Here is a 15,687-nt window from a genome sequence, read left to right on the forward strand (position 1 = left end):
ATTCCAGTAATACTTTTCACAATTTAGGTAGAAACATTTCTGTTGGCGTTTGTCATCTGTCATAAAGTTGGCTTTTACAATTTCTGTCAGTTGTATGTGTACTTAATTGTTTTGTTGTTTATTTATTTTTGCTTTCTTTGCTTCAGAATTATTCAAAAATTTTTTTCAACTTAATCATGCTGCATGTACGAAGAACTTTGACACTGTACTATTGTTTATTAATGTTTTTTCTTTATTTCTTGCAGGAGCTTCAGAGGGAAGTGACTTCACTGCTAGAGTTTCGAGACAATGTATTACATGCACTGCCTCATCTCCATGCACGAGCATACCACTCCCTCACATCCACCCATGACCCTCCTTCTGCTGCTCAGGTCTCGCAGCCATCCCCCATCACAAGGGGGGAGACGTCCCCCAGCAAGTCGGGTCACGTCTCCCACCACATGACCTCTGCTGAAAGTGGGAGGCAGCAGCAGCGTCCCATAGCCTCTTCCACTGGGGTGACGGCTGCAACTAACAGTGGGAACAGCAGCAGCAGCAGTAGCACGGGTGGAAAGTCTCTGAGCGAGACCCACAGTTCGGCAGTGGCAGACTCAGGCTTCAGCACAGATAAGGCTGGTGGAAGCATGGGCAAAAGCTCTTCATCATCAGCTGGAGATCACTTATCTGGGGCAGAAGAACACAGGTGGACATCTGTAGAGCCAGAGTTGCCTCTTGGCTCGGCTGAAGACGAGTTATGGCAGCTTTTGGATGTTATTCAAAGGAAAGGAACGAGACTGAGAAATGAGTTGGAACGTGCAGAACGCGCTGAAAGAGACAGAGTTTCTCAGCCACCCCCTAATGCTAGCTCAGTTTCTGACCCACTCACTTCACCACGACCACATTCAACATATCAAGATTTTTGGCCGCATTCTCTTCCGGGCCCTGTCGGAAGTTATCCTTCCCGAGGTGACGTCTTGCCTCCGCCACCACCGCCACCACCACCTGTTGGAATGGGAATGGAGGCTGAGGCCTGGGCAGCAGTTGACAGGTTACGACAGGATCGTCAGTATTTAGTAGGTAGAGTTAACTGGGCTGAAGCAGAAGCTGCTGCCTCACACCAACGCCTTCTTGATTTGCACGGGCAACTTTTAGCCCTAGCAGGTGATAAACGTCGTCTTGAAGAACAAGTCAGAGCTCTTAGGTTAGACCCTAGACTTGATCCTAGAATAGATGCAAGGACAGATTTAAGGGTAGACACAAGAAACGATCTTAACCTACAGTTTGTGAAAACAAATGGGGTTCGCCGTGATGGTCCAGCATCCACTGGTGGAATTGTTCATTCTGTGATGGGTGGTGTTAACACTGTACATATTGTCAGTGATAATACTACTGCCAACACCAACACCAGTTCAACAAAGTCTCGTAGAGTGCCTCCTGCTGTAACTGTTAGTGTTGCTAGTGGTGATGGTGATGAATCGCAAAGTGCTGGAGGATTAGGCAGAGGCCGTGTATTTCGTAGTGCCTCTAGTGTACGGATTAACAACGAGAGGGACGTCATTTTACCTAGGGTCCTCAAGGTTCCAATTCGTGATCGAACTCAAAGGCATTATAAACAAGAGAGTGATGGCAAAGATGCAAGTGCAGCAAGTACCTCCAAAGAAGCTAGGAAAGATGTAGATAGTTTAAATAAAGAAGGTACCATTAACAAAGATTTAAATTTTGCTGCTGCTAATGATTCAAAGGGAAGTGACAGGGTTGTGATTGAAAGGGAGCGTAGGGCAGGGAAAGCTGATGGAGGACTTAGTATGCCTGTGAGCCTATTGAAAGGAACACGGATTAAAGTTCAGCCAAATAAACAGAGAATTTCAGCCATCTTAAGGGAGAAGGATGTGCTAGAACTGCAACGACAGCTTCTTACAACTGTGATGGAAACGGAGGTAAATAATGTTTATGCTAGTTTTTCCCTGAGAGCAATTTAAGTGGTCATTCTATTGCTGTACTTTAACCCAGTCATTTTGATTATATGTTTACATGTATCAGGTAGTATTGGACATGAAAGAATATTACAAGAAGTCCCCGTCTAGATTGATGATTCTCCATTTGAAAATCGTGTAGAAAAGAGTAGTGTCCTTTGCATCTAAAAGTGCTCTTAAAAATAAAAGGACTCTTCACTTGCAAATTTTGCGCTTCACTATGGATTTCAACCATTTATTTTTAAAGTACATCATTGCCTTTTATTTTTCTTAATTCCAATTTTTTTATTCTCATAGGTGTTAAAAAAGCAGATTGAAACTGCAGGAGAAGAATGGATTAGCAAAACAGCTGAATGGGAAGCTGAACACAGATTTTCTCACGCAACTATTACAGCTCTTCGTCAGGAGAACCTCGCCCTCAAAACTCGTGTAAGTGTTTTGGCTGCTGTTTTTACTCTAATTGTTTTGAAAACCTTTATTCTAGGAAGTTAATAGTTTTTCAATACTCACTGTTTGTTCAAGTGTGATTATTTTGAAACTGACATTTTTGGAGGTTTTGATTCATAGGCACTATAAATATTGCATGATGTGTGATTTATGACCTCCTGCTGTCAGTTATCTGCAGATTAATAACTTCATGCCTTTCTTTCATCCTGGTGGCTTAAGAAGTCATAATTTAGATAAGTTCCTTACGGTGGGGGGGGGGGGGGGGACTTTATACTAGTAGTACAGATACCAGATTTTTGATAAATTTGTATCAGAACCTGCTACTACCACTCCAGCAAAATATTTTCAATGCTCATTATCCCCTTTTAGTTCTTTATGATTGAAATGAGCATCTATGCTGCTATTTATGGTGTTTGAATCATGGTAGAAAACACATGTAGTTGCTTTGCACATGTAAGTGGTTGTTTGATGACATACCCCAAATCTTAGGTTGTGTCATATCTTTAGTGTTGTGCTTTTCCACTGTTTTTGCCAAAGCAAACATTCAAGCTTGTTTCTGGTATGTGCCATTGGTGTGGTAATTTGCTTAAAAAATAAAATTTTGAATTTTGCACTCATCATTGCTCGTGACAATTATATGGCACTCAGTGAACGTCTGCTGCTACCCTTAACAGAGATGTAGGAGCAATTCACTAAGCAGGATAGTGAAGGGATTATGAAATTGCACTGGAAATGTGAAGAATATGTAAAGAATACTCCCATTCCATGATATGAATTGCATAGGTAACTGGACTTGAAACAGTTAATCTGCTGTTGCTAGACAAGTACGTAGTAGTTATTTTTTATTGTAATGGTATTTATGCCACATGCTTTAGGTATGGTCTGCTGTGATTGGAGTATTGATCTGTGTGATGTCAGCAGCCTCCTAAATCTTTATGTTTAGAGACAAAATAGCTTGGAGTAATCATTTCCTTTTTCCTTTTACCCAGCCATTTTAACTACGGCTTAAATAACTGTGGGAAGATTGTGTTCACCCTTCTGCCATAAGGTGGTTTATGTTGAGAACTTCCTGTAGCACCTTAAGTGCCTTCACCTCAAGGATTTTTGCATGTTACTTGCTTTGCAAACTATAACTGTCTTTTGTGATGCCACAGTATCACACTGCCCAGTACCTTTACTGTAAATCTGCGGAGTAGTCTCCCTGGCTGATACTCAAGAGTTCAGGAGGGACTTCTAATGTGATTTGAAGTGCTTTGCATCATAGCCTTAATTTTTCTCATGTTTATTGCTGGTTGTGTATTCAGTACAGTATTGTGTTTTTGTATATTTACCTCTCTTACTGTTACTGTCTTCTGTTTGCTTTTCCACATGAACATTCTGGTAATTCAAAATTTACTTGTCAGTTTATTGCCCATTTAGTCTTTTCATAGCCATGGAGTTAATTGCAGGAATTTCTTTTTCCATTGGCTTATCTCGAACTAATACATATGCAGTATATATATTTATTTTTTAATCCACAGCTTGAAGAGCGTAATAAAGTTGACCATAAAGATGCAAGTGTCAGTGCGCAGCCTGTTTGCATTAATGCTGCAACAATGACTGATGGAGATGATGTGGACTCAACAGAAGCAGCCTCACATACAGTTCACCCTGGACCAAATATAAAATATGATGTTGTAGTTCATGAAGAACAACCTCGTCAGCAAGAACCAAACAATAGCACGACTGCTAATTCAGGCGTTCCTGAAGCCGCAGGACGAAAGGCACCCCCAGTCGTGGAAAAACCCCCTCGACGTTGTCGAGACAACCGTCCTTCTAGTTCTGCTGGAGTGTGGAATGCTGGGGATAAAGTGAGCAGGAGGGAGTCTTCAGGGTCGGAAGTTTCCGGCGGAAAAGATTCAATAGGACGAGGGGCTACATTACGGCACAGATCAAATCTAGTGCAGACTGGCCGTTCCACTCCTACAGTCACACCGCGTTCTTCCCCATCATCAAGTATTAATAATAGACCTGGAACTACTAGGCCTTCCACCCTTGAAGGTAGCCGAACATCTGTAGGACGCAGCAGCAGCAGCGCAGCCAATAGTAGAGTGGTACTGGGACGGCGAGACTCTTTAAAGGCAAATCAAGGAAATGCTAATGGAAATGGCAAGACGAACGGGAATCCAGGTGGCCAGCATAAGGTACGGAGTCGGGGGGCATCGATCTTAGGTCGCTGGCTCAATATACTTGAGTAGCTGCAACAAACGTAAGTGCCTTGCCCGTCCAAACCCTGATTTGAATTTTATGCTTAGCCAGAATCCACGTTAGCCTCGCTTGGCGACACCTGAGCAGTTATATTCCTACTATCATATGATTTCCACTTGATTTAAATATACAGCACTTTTGTAGTGTTCCAGGAGGAATGAAAGATTGCTCAGTTGATCTCATGAGTGGGTTTTAGGGATGCGGCATTTTTCTTTTCTCTTAAGATTGCACTTTTCACTCCATGCAAGTACAGTAATTAGGATAGCACCAGTTCCTGCAGTCTGTAGCTTTGTATCACGCAAGACTTTTATTTTCAGTCACAGATAATAGCCTGATTTTGCCATAAATATAGTTATATTTTTTGAGAACTAGAATACAGAACAGTAGTTAATAATGGATTACCTACATGTTTGCATTACATATATGATACTGTATAATGTGAGTTGACCCTATTACCCAATTACCCTTATAGGTAGTGTGATACATAGTCTCTTAGTCTGCATTATTTTATTGGTCAATATTTGAGATGGTATTGGACGGCAAGGGCACTTGTGGATGTTGCTTGATATTTTAGTGAAACTGGTTAGCTGTTTAGTCACAATATACTGTGCACTTGTAAAATTAGTAACTTGAAGTAACTTGCAGTACTGTAATTGAGTTTATGTACTGTAATTTGTACTCACTGTTATGTATATTGTATCAATAAACAAAGTAAAGCACAGTATTGAGGCTAATCAGGTAGCATTTTGGAAATTAAAGCACAGTATTGAGGCTAATCAGGTAGCATTTTGGAAAATACACAGTAATATATAATTTAGTTTTTTTGAAGTGTGGATTGGTTTTGATAATGGTGGTGGTGACTTGACCAGAATTTTTTGTTTTTGTGTGTTGAAGCAATTTTAGTTTTTAGTAGCATACAGGAACAATGTAGTCATTTTCACCCATGAACTTTGAAACAGATTTGGGAAAATTTTTCTGTAATGTAAATTACTCTAAGGAGACTTAAATTTTGAAAAGTACCATATTTTTGGTACATTTTTACCAAACAATTCTTAGCTTTTGAAGTATCTCTGAGTATAGTACAGTATTACCAAACTTTTCCAGTATTAGTGAAATTTATTTTTAAAGTACAGTACCGTAAACACTAGATCAAGTGCTTTTGTTGGTAATTCAAGTAATATCCTCCACATAAGGTCGTCGAGAGTTATTAATGAAACTTTTCTTTTGATAGTGAATCTATAACATCACGGTACGTAATTAAATGTGTAGCAGTGCTTCACGTTTAATGATAAAACTGTATGGCCACACGTCACTTACTGGTAGTCCCTTCATATTAGCTAGATCTGAATCTGCATTTCATTTTTGAAAAGTTTCTATATGCAATTATGTTTGCTGTTTAGTATTGCATCGTGCAATTTATCAGGCTATTATTATTACAATATCAGGCTGCTGCAGTATTTCCTTTCAATTTTTGTAGGTTAATTTTTAAAACTGCAAGTTCAGTTTGTTTCGTATGCGGTGAAACTCATTAAATGTGAAGCCAGTAATTGCAAACAGATGTTATAAAACTCTTTTAAGTCAGTGTTAAAAAATGTTCCACATTAAAATGATTGAATAGTCCCTTGCTCTATTGTAGTTAAACAACTGTGTGCGCTTGTACCTTTGGTGATTGAATTGCCTTCAACAATTCTCACTTGAAATTGGTTTGCTAAACACAGAAAGACATTTAATAAAGCTACTTGTTTGTTTCAGTTATTTACATTTCAGTTGTTAAATACTGTTGCTTCATTTGCAAACCAGTACAAGTGTATGTTTTGAGTGGCATTAGTATTTTTACTCTCTTGAAGATAATTGCATAACATGTCTTGATCTTTTGCCTTTTTTTTTTTTTTTTTTTTCTTTTTTTTTTGTCTTATATAACTTAAGAATTTCTTTTAATGAAACTCTCAGTGACCCAGATTATCAATGACCCAGCAGGGTTTATAATTGGAAATTTAAGTAATTTTTGTTTATCTATTTGCAAAAATGGCAAAAGATTAATTTGGTATGTTATTAGATTAATAGTATTAGTTTTTATGGACTGAATTGTCATATCTCCTGTAAGTAAAATATGAGTGGCTAAAAGAGGAGGTACAATCTTGATTTTAAAAAATGGCCTAGTTGCATTTCCTTGTTTGGTTAGTGGTATGGTAGTTCCTTTTTCTCTCACAGGGTACTGGTGTGGTAGACTCCTCCTCCTCCTCCTCTTCCTCTACATCCACATCCATATTGTCCTCCTCCTCCACCACCTCCTCCTCCTCATCATCATCCTCCTCCTCCTCCTCTCCTTCGACGGTGGCTGAACGTCGCACTAACAGACCCGCCTCCTTCTTCAGGTTTGTGCCGTAATTCCTTCAAATTGCTTCCTTTTTGTCATTCATTGCATGTCACTGGATAATGAGGTCTATGTGGGTTATGAAATAAAGAATTGAAGATTAGAACATACTTCCAAAAACTTCCTTTTGGAAGACCCAACATTTATATGTTGGGTAAAATGATATAGAGTGTTTGCCATTACTATGTAGTTACAAATATAGTCTTGAGTCTCTGTTAATGTCTCACCTACCTCCTGTGATTGAGAAAAGATGCTTTGCCATTAGAGATTTTTTGGGACAATCTCAGAAGAAAGACTTTTACACACTAGTAACTGAGAGTACTGCCTTTGGGGGAAAAAGTTGATTGTCATTGTCACATGCATCTTATAATTGCTGATTCAGTTCAGAGACTTTCTTGCAATAAAGTGTGAACACCGTAATTGTTTAGTAGTATCTCTTATTGACTTTCTTCCTTTAAGTGACCTTGTTTTTCACGATTTTTGCTGCAATTTCCCTCTACCCAGAAATAATTCTGTTCTCATTGTGCTGAAAAACGTCAACACAATTATAGTACATAAGTTTCTTATTTTCTGAGGTAGAAACATTCCCGAACTTTCATACATCAGACATTAACAGAGTTATTATCATTATTAGAAACTATTTAACAAATAATAAATGCATTATCCAGTGACAGTGTAAAAGGTAAGGTTAAAGTGATTTGCATCAGTAGTGTACATTGTGTAATGTTGTAGATATTGAGAATCTTTTGTCTTTGGTGCCCAATAAAAGTGGTTTTTTCTATTTTTCATTATTTTGGTAAGAAAGCCATATATTTGTAAAATACCTGCCAGCATGGTGCTTCTGATATCTTCTTAATTGTACAGATTTTGATAATTCTATTAGTGACTGGTAAATAAGAGAAACCCAACAAATATAAATTGTATCAAAAATCTTTACAGCATGTGACTTTGGGAGCTAGAAGGTAATATTGTTGCATGTGTGGGTTTTGATCATTTTCTGTGTATAGTATGTGTATCTTATCATTTCCTTGAATTTTTTTTCATATCCAGTGAAGAAATTTGTAATGTGGGGCCTTGCACTGTGATTTTAGGAGTTTATTTTTCATAGCTGCAAGTACAAGGTCAATTACAGGTAGTGTTTTGCCAAATAATTGGACACTAAATTTTAGTGTACTAAATACATTTGTTTTGGGTAAAACTTTTGTATAGAGAAATTCATGTGAGTTTGCGTGTATGTGTGTGTTAGAGAAAGAGATATTTTTTATTTAAGGAAATTATTTTTTTAGGATTTGATTCCCCTGCCCATGGACTAGACACTTATTTTTATTAGGAGATTAAGATTCGTCAGTGTCAAGTAACTGAAGAAAATAAGAAAATGCACGTACGGTATTTGGCAAGACAGATTTGTGAACAGGCTTAATCAGTGTTGCTAAATAAATTCTTAACATTTTCGATGTATCTGCATTTTGATCACAGTATTATCCACTATCCTTGGCTTTGCCTTTTATGTATTTTATTTGGAGCATGTTAGTCCTCTTTGAAATTTGCACATTTTTGTGGGAACTTTTTGAATATTTTAACCTTTTGGAATATATCCCATGTACCTACCTTGAAAGCTTATTTGAGTGCCCAATATTGGTCAACACACTGACATTTTTTTCCAGGTAATTTTCAATTTTTTTTTTTTTCTTTCTATTTTAAAGCTAGAATTTTTTGCTTTTGTACTGGCATTACTATCACAGGCTTTAGTCCTTATAAATCAGTATTAACCGAGTCAGTCAGTTGCAACATTACTGTGATGTTTATGAAATGAGGTAGAATTTGACTTCCACACCAATGAATATTTTGTTTTCAAGACTCATTAGTGGACAATGCTACATATTGGTAACTGTTCCACACCATATGCCCAGTGCTAATGATCTGAATTGTGACTTCAGTCCTCTTTATGATTAAATTCCAGTCTTCTGTCTTCCCCTTCCTCTATAAACTTTTTAGTCATTTTCGGTATCTCGGCAACTAATAACGTCTGCAGAATCGAGGTCACATAGCCTTTGTCGCTTCTTCTGATTGATCCTTTGTTTTACTAATTGTTCACATAATGGTGACTACAGTGACTTTGACTTGACAAGGTTTACTAGGATGCCTCTGCAATAGATGAACATTTGAAATTTATAATATACTATAAGTACTTCAGTTTTCTCATCCTTTTCAGTTTATCCAGTTTGTCACAGCTTTGAGAAGCTGTATCCTAATTGCTTGAAGAAAAAATCACAATAGTACACCTTTTCAATGTTAGGCATGGTTCCCGTAGAAATATATTTACAACACATTAGTGCCCAGCTTCAACTGGCCAATACATGCTAGCAACATCAACAGATCACCCAGATGGCAGTTGAGGAACTGCAGTATACTTACAGTACACAATAAACAGTACATTGCAGTAAACAGCACTTGACTTTCAGATACTAGCAGGTAAAAGATATTTTAATAACAACATCTTCACACTATTAAGACCTTACTTGCTTATTGGGTGATGCCTTCAGGGTCTTTATTGAACACCTAATTATTATGAATGGGTATTACTGTCCAAATGATGGAAAATTATGAATGGGTTTTACTGTCCAAATGATTGAAACACAGGTCTTCTTCTTGTACTTAAACCTGCACCTTTTGATAATTTTTTTGGAGATGATGTTTGATTCGAGTCTGAGTGGAATCTCTTTAACAAAGATCACTTCCCTCCCAATAATGATTTCATGTTTACGAAGTACACTATGGGAGGAAAGTTTATATCCTTAATATAAGGAGATACAATATCTTGTTTTTATAGATATTACATATATAGGAACAGATATTGAGTTAATGGATATTTGTAACAAGTTTTTTTTTTTAATTGTATGTAACAGGCCAGTGTTGCTTTACTATAGACTGAAAAGGATTGTAAAAATTCATATATTTTTAATCGAAGAAATAGCCTAATGGTAGTTTTCATACATAGGAACTTAGGTAGGAAAGTGTGGCTTTATGCATGTTGATGCTTAAATTTCCTGTTGGACTTTGTTGGCAATGTACAGGTTATTTTTTTAACTTATAAATTCAAAGCTTTAGGCATTTTATTTTCAAGTAAATATCAAGTTACTACGTTATCTTGATTAGTCACCTTAGATTCTTTTCATTTCAGCACATGGCATCGGGAATCAGTAGCGTAAGAAGAAAGTCAATGTAAAAACATAATTACATTGAACTTCTGTAAGCTAGAAAGACTTAGACAATATAAGGATAGCTTTGGGTAGTTGCATGTTCCATACACGTATATTTTTTATAAGTTATTTTTTTTAATGGTATTTTGGTGGAGTTGGGTATTGTTCAGCTATACATGTATTGTATATATATCAGTAGTTGAAATTTATTGAAATGAAGTCATGGTAGTGCTGCCGAAAGTAAGTAGAAAATATATTTAATCTTTGGTATTATTTTAGCACTGATGTAAAATAGTTACAGTACATCACACAATATTGGTATATTTAAACTATGCAGTAGGCTTTTGTAAGTTGTCCATAAATGAAACAGCCACTTTCTGTTAGCAGTCTGTTTTCTTCTGTTAGTAAGAAGGATGTTGCAAATTTAATTTGCACAAAGCAAACTGAATAAATCATAAGCTAATTTCAATAATTCATAAAAGAGAAACTGAGTTATAAATTGTAAAATGCCTTGGTAATAAAATTAAATAGTTGTATTTTTATCAACTGTAGGTAGGAAAAACTATATTCATGTTTGCTTATAAATAAAATAAAATCTCTAACCAGAAGTGGTAAGGTTTGTTGCTCAAGTGCATATCTATAGAATATGAAATTTTAATAACAGCAGTGCCCTCATAACTTTTTGGATATGCTTTTCACTAAAAAAGCATTAGATATAAATACAGATTATGGAGTAATTCAACAACGTGACCTCTGGATGCAGGTTCGATTCCTTCTACAGACATCAGAATTACTTCATTCTTGTATTTCAATTTAAGGCTTAGACGTAACTGCCATTACCAAAAAGTGTGAAGAATGTTATTTGGCCCAAAATTCTTTGGTAGCTGACTGCTTATCTATACTAAACCATTTCACAAATGCAAAGTAAAGTGATGTAGCTTTAGATAGGATTATCACCTTAAATTTAATTAGCTGCAACTACTATAGTTATGTTATTAGACTGTGCAAATTTACATGCTTTTTTTTTTGTTACACTTTCTCAGTTATACGAATGGATGAAGAGCAGTCTTAGTATATTCTTCCATAAATAACAGTAAGCATTGCTTGCACACTTCTTAGGCATGGTTGTTCTGTGGCTCCATTCCTTTCTTTGTCCATTTTAGGAATGCTATTTAATTGATTCAGAGAATTTTTCCAGTAATTATTTCTCTTGATATGATATTTAATACATAGGACTTTAGACATATTTTCCTTTAATTATACACAACATTATTCCTTTAAATAACTAGACAGTACATTATGGCAACAGTAATTAGAATACATAGAACAATGACCTTGTTAGGCTTACAATGTTTAGGGATGATATGTAAATAAATTTGCCTTTTTGTGAAAGAAGGGGTTTGGGTCTTGAAAAGTGTAACAAAAAGCTATTTGTGATATATATACTGAAAGCAAGACTTATTAGTATATGGACTATTTCATTTTGGTGTAGTAATGTTTAAAAACAGCTAATCGTCAATCGGAAACAATTTGTTTTTATATTAATAATGTCACAAAAACAAAAACAAACATATAATAAGCTACCTCCTGGTATGTACTAGGAATGTTGGGACTTAGATCATTGTTACAGAAGTGAATTAAGAAGTACTGCAAGTGGAAAAACTAAACGTTGGAAGGCACTGACATTCACTGTGTAATTTTGTAATATTTAGAAAAAACTAGGAAATTATGTTTATAATTTTTTAGAGGTCTGTTTTCACTAGAGCTGGAACCCTTTAAGGATACTAATTCTTTGGGCAGTGCACTGCTAATGGTATTAAAAGCTCTTTGCAATATCCCTTAGTACCATTTAATTTTCACCTCACAAGATTCATTGGTAATAATAATATAATTAATTAACCTAAAAACACTTACAAAATTAAGCTTTATACTGTGCACAATTATATGCTTTCCTGTATCTAAAATTTCAGTACTACACATAGCATAAAATGGCAGTTTAAAAAAACTACAAATTCCAAATGTACTCCAGCCTTAAAATTCTGATTGTAACATACATAATTAAATAGAGCTCTCAAGATGAGAAATTTAATTAGCTAAATCTGTTTCCATAAATCTTTTGTTACGTAATTTACACCAGTAAAGGAAATTAAGCTAAAGAAATAGTTAAATTCTGAGTACAATGAGGAATTATTCGTCTCATGTTTCCTTGATGTGTAAGTATTTTTCAACAGGTTGGGGCAGGGAAAACGAAAAAGTCACCCAATTGTTGTGTATGGTTGGATGAATGTTATTAAGATTGGAGCCTGGATTTGACTTTTTGTGGCATGTATCAATTTAATAGCCATTATTACTTTTGCAATGTACTAAATATTTCCTGACCTGAATTTTTTTGGTAAAACTTTAGTCTTATTTGCCATGCATTAGTCAACCATTGACCTAAAGATCAAATTGTTCTGTGATTTTATGGAAGGAAGTATGCGGTGAATTTGTGAAGAGCTGTCTGAATGAACTCCATATTTTAGTATTCTCAGGTTGGGACAATATATTTTACAAGTACTTGACAAGCCTGAAGTTTGTTTGTTTATCCCTCTCAACTTCAATTTAGATATACCTAGCATTATTAGCCTAAATTTTTTATCTCATTTCAGTTTATACAAGCTTATTATTTTGAAAGAAAAAGATAACATTTTAATGGGTTTTTATCAAATATATGATTACTCTTAACAGTAAAGTAAAATACAGACAGTATACTGTATAGAAGTTTAGAAGCAACTACCATCAGTATGTAAGTTTCACTACTGAAATTATTTACTTTTGCAGGATTCCTCGATATTCTACAGTGACCAAAGCATTATCAACAAGTCAAGCTCAGTAGTTGCTGGTGATAAGTCAAGTCATGTGTTGAATTCTCCTAAATCCAGCTTTGACACAACTGGGTCTCCTCTTGTACTCTCGGACCTAAGGAGCCCATCGCCCTCCCCTAATCCTGTAATGCCTTCACAGCAGCAGCTATTCATCAAGATGGAAGAACAAAAGAATAAAATTGCCAAAAGGGACATTTCAAAAGGTTTTCATAAAAGGCTAAGCGCTAGTGACATTTACAATTGTGAGCTGTCAGACATAAGCCAGGATAGGAATGATTACAAAACCAATAAGAAATTTTCACCCGAATTAAAAAAAGATGTTAATTACAATGAGAGAATGGGGTCCCTCTCGTCTGAGCTCCGATTATCTAATCTCAAGTGTGCTACAGAGTCATCTATTTCGTCATCACTGACATCCACAGGAAGCTACTTTGACAGTATTAACACTGATAATAATGTTGATGACGAGAGATTAATGCATGTTGAAGTAGCCTTCGAGTGGAATCCTGTACCTATGGAAGAAATACGTTACCTTCCCCCTGCTGCTCACATGTGGAATCTAGATCATACACTTACCCCAGACAAGCGCCTTCCACCTGTAGAAGCCCATTGTGCAATGGTTCAGCTTGTTGGATTCCAGCTGCAAAGCAACCTGCTATTTTTGGCCATCAGCCCATGTTCAGTACTGAAAAGTGTAATATTAATTCTTCAGGAATTAATAATTTGCAGAATAAAAAATTTGTGTATCCAGTAGATTCTCTTGAAGGTGATCACAACCAACACCATTTTGAAGCTATGGGGAAGATGCGAAATAAATTAAGGAGTGTAAACGGTGCTGTAAGAGTGAAAAACGTGGATCGTCCATCTGTTTTGTCATTAGTTCAAGGAGGAAGTGCTGAAGCAAATAAGAGCCTTTCAAATAGCAAAGATTCCTTGTACAGCATTAGGAGTCAGAGTAGCAGTCCAAAAACCTCGTCCATAGATCAGATGTGTAGTAACATATATGGAGCCACATGATTGAGAGGTTAGACAGGTTGGAGTCTGGGCAGTGCAAAACCCACGTTTCCATTACAGATACAGATTTAGACTCCCATATTCACCACATCTTGGCTCGCATTGCTGAAAATACTCAGTGATGATTATTGTAATTTATTTTTTTTGTATGTGTAGAGCTTCCTCTTAATTTGATATGCAACATGGAATGGGTTGTGTGACAATTTAATCTTTTTTTATTCTGCCGAAGTCTTAGCCTTTTATGAATGGAATATTTTTTTTGGTGTGGGTATATTTTATGGCTGTGCCATTTTGTTGTCCATAATTGATGAATATTAAACTTATGCTATTGTGTAGTGTCACAGTGGGCATTTAAGATTTATTTTATATCTTTGCAATGGAAGTATATAGGAGTGGGCATTTCCCCTATTAATTATTTCTTTGCCCAGTTACTTGTATTACAATGTGATATTTTCATTCCATGCCTCATAACTGAGTCATAAGCAGATCTTCACTCGTTGGCACTTGACGTTTTAGTCGGGTTCCTGAGCTCACAGCTATGCCAAAGTGCTTTGACAATTTAAGCATTGTTCATGAGATGTGTTAATACATCTGGGTGCAGACAATTCTTTGTACTTAGAAAGATGAAAGTTTTCTGTAAAGTGTTGTCAGAGAATGTTTTGTGCAGCCCAGGATGTTGAAAATGAATAACATATGCTACTGAAATTAATGAAACATCATTACTGAGTGCCTACACATAGGGTTGGTATTTAAGTACTTCGTATTATAACAGTGTAATTGATTTCTCCCCATTGTTTGTGATCATTTGACAGGTTTTAATTTTTAGTCAATATTATCCAGGAAAGCAGATGTAGTCAGTTTGAGTTTCTGCATATTTGTAAAGCACTCCTCGCTTTTAAATTTGTAATCCACAAGATTATATTTTTTTTTTCTTTGTGACTCCAAGAATTAGATCCTGAATGGCCTTTATTACAGTTCTGTATTCCTTACTGAAAGTTCAGTCAGTTTTTTTTTCTTGGGCATCACTATCATTTCTCAATGCCAATGTTTTGTAGGTCAAAGAGCCAAAGAATATCATATAAAACTCATTAGTCGTATATGTCAATTGTGTATATATGAGTATATACAATGAAATTATATCGATACACTTTAGTCGAAGAAGCTTTATATATGGTGTGAGTAGAAATCTACTGAGGACCCCACATGATGACAGCCAGTCTGACGTATTTTTTGAAGCTTCAGGTTTTTAATGACACCATAGTTAAGATAAATTTTAATTGTGTTAGGCTCTTTGGTTTTTAGAATGTTTAAGCTTTCAGCTTTCTTTTCATTTTCCTTTTTTGTGCCTTTAAATATATATGAAAATCCTCTTTATAGATGGCTGTCAAGTGTGATAATGGGATAGGGTTCAATTGAATACTTGTTTTCCATCTGTGTAAATATATTATGTATTCCCTTGGTGAGCCAATAAAATTGTTATGTAAATATTCCTGTTATTTCAAAACTACAGTATCCAATAAACTTTCATTTATAATACATTTTTTAATGTAGTTTGACCTTTCAAGTTGCAAGGTTTAAATAATACAGAA

At 35.9% G+C, this 15,687-nt stretch overlaps 1 protein-coding gene across 1 annotated transcript in view; it reads left to right on the forward strand.

The window, feature by feature from the left end:
• LOC135212479 (uncharacterized) overlaps positions 1-15,632 on the forward strand; it is a gene marked incomplete in the record, with an annotated part of 222,419 nt that extends 206,787 nt beyond the window's left edge. The window contains 5 exon segments of the mRNA XM_064245935.1: positions 246-1,916; positions 2,250-2,381; positions 3,920-4,582; positions 13,041-13,683; positions 13,686-15,632. Of these exon segments, the coding sequence (XP_064102005.1) occupies positions 246-1,916; positions 2,250-2,381; positions 3,920-4,582; positions 13,041-13,683; positions 13,686-14,101 (3,525 nt within the window).
• Positions 15,633-15,687: the final 55 nt, after the last annotated feature.

Source organism: Macrobrachium nipponense, chromosome 41 (genome assembly GCF_015104395.2).
Source record: "Macrobrachium nipponense isolate FS-2020 chromosome 41, ASM1510439v2, whole genome shotgun sequence".
Lineage (NCBI taxonomy): Eukaryota > Metazoa > Arthropoda > Malacostraca > Decapoda > Palaemonidae > Macrobrachium > Macrobrachium nipponense.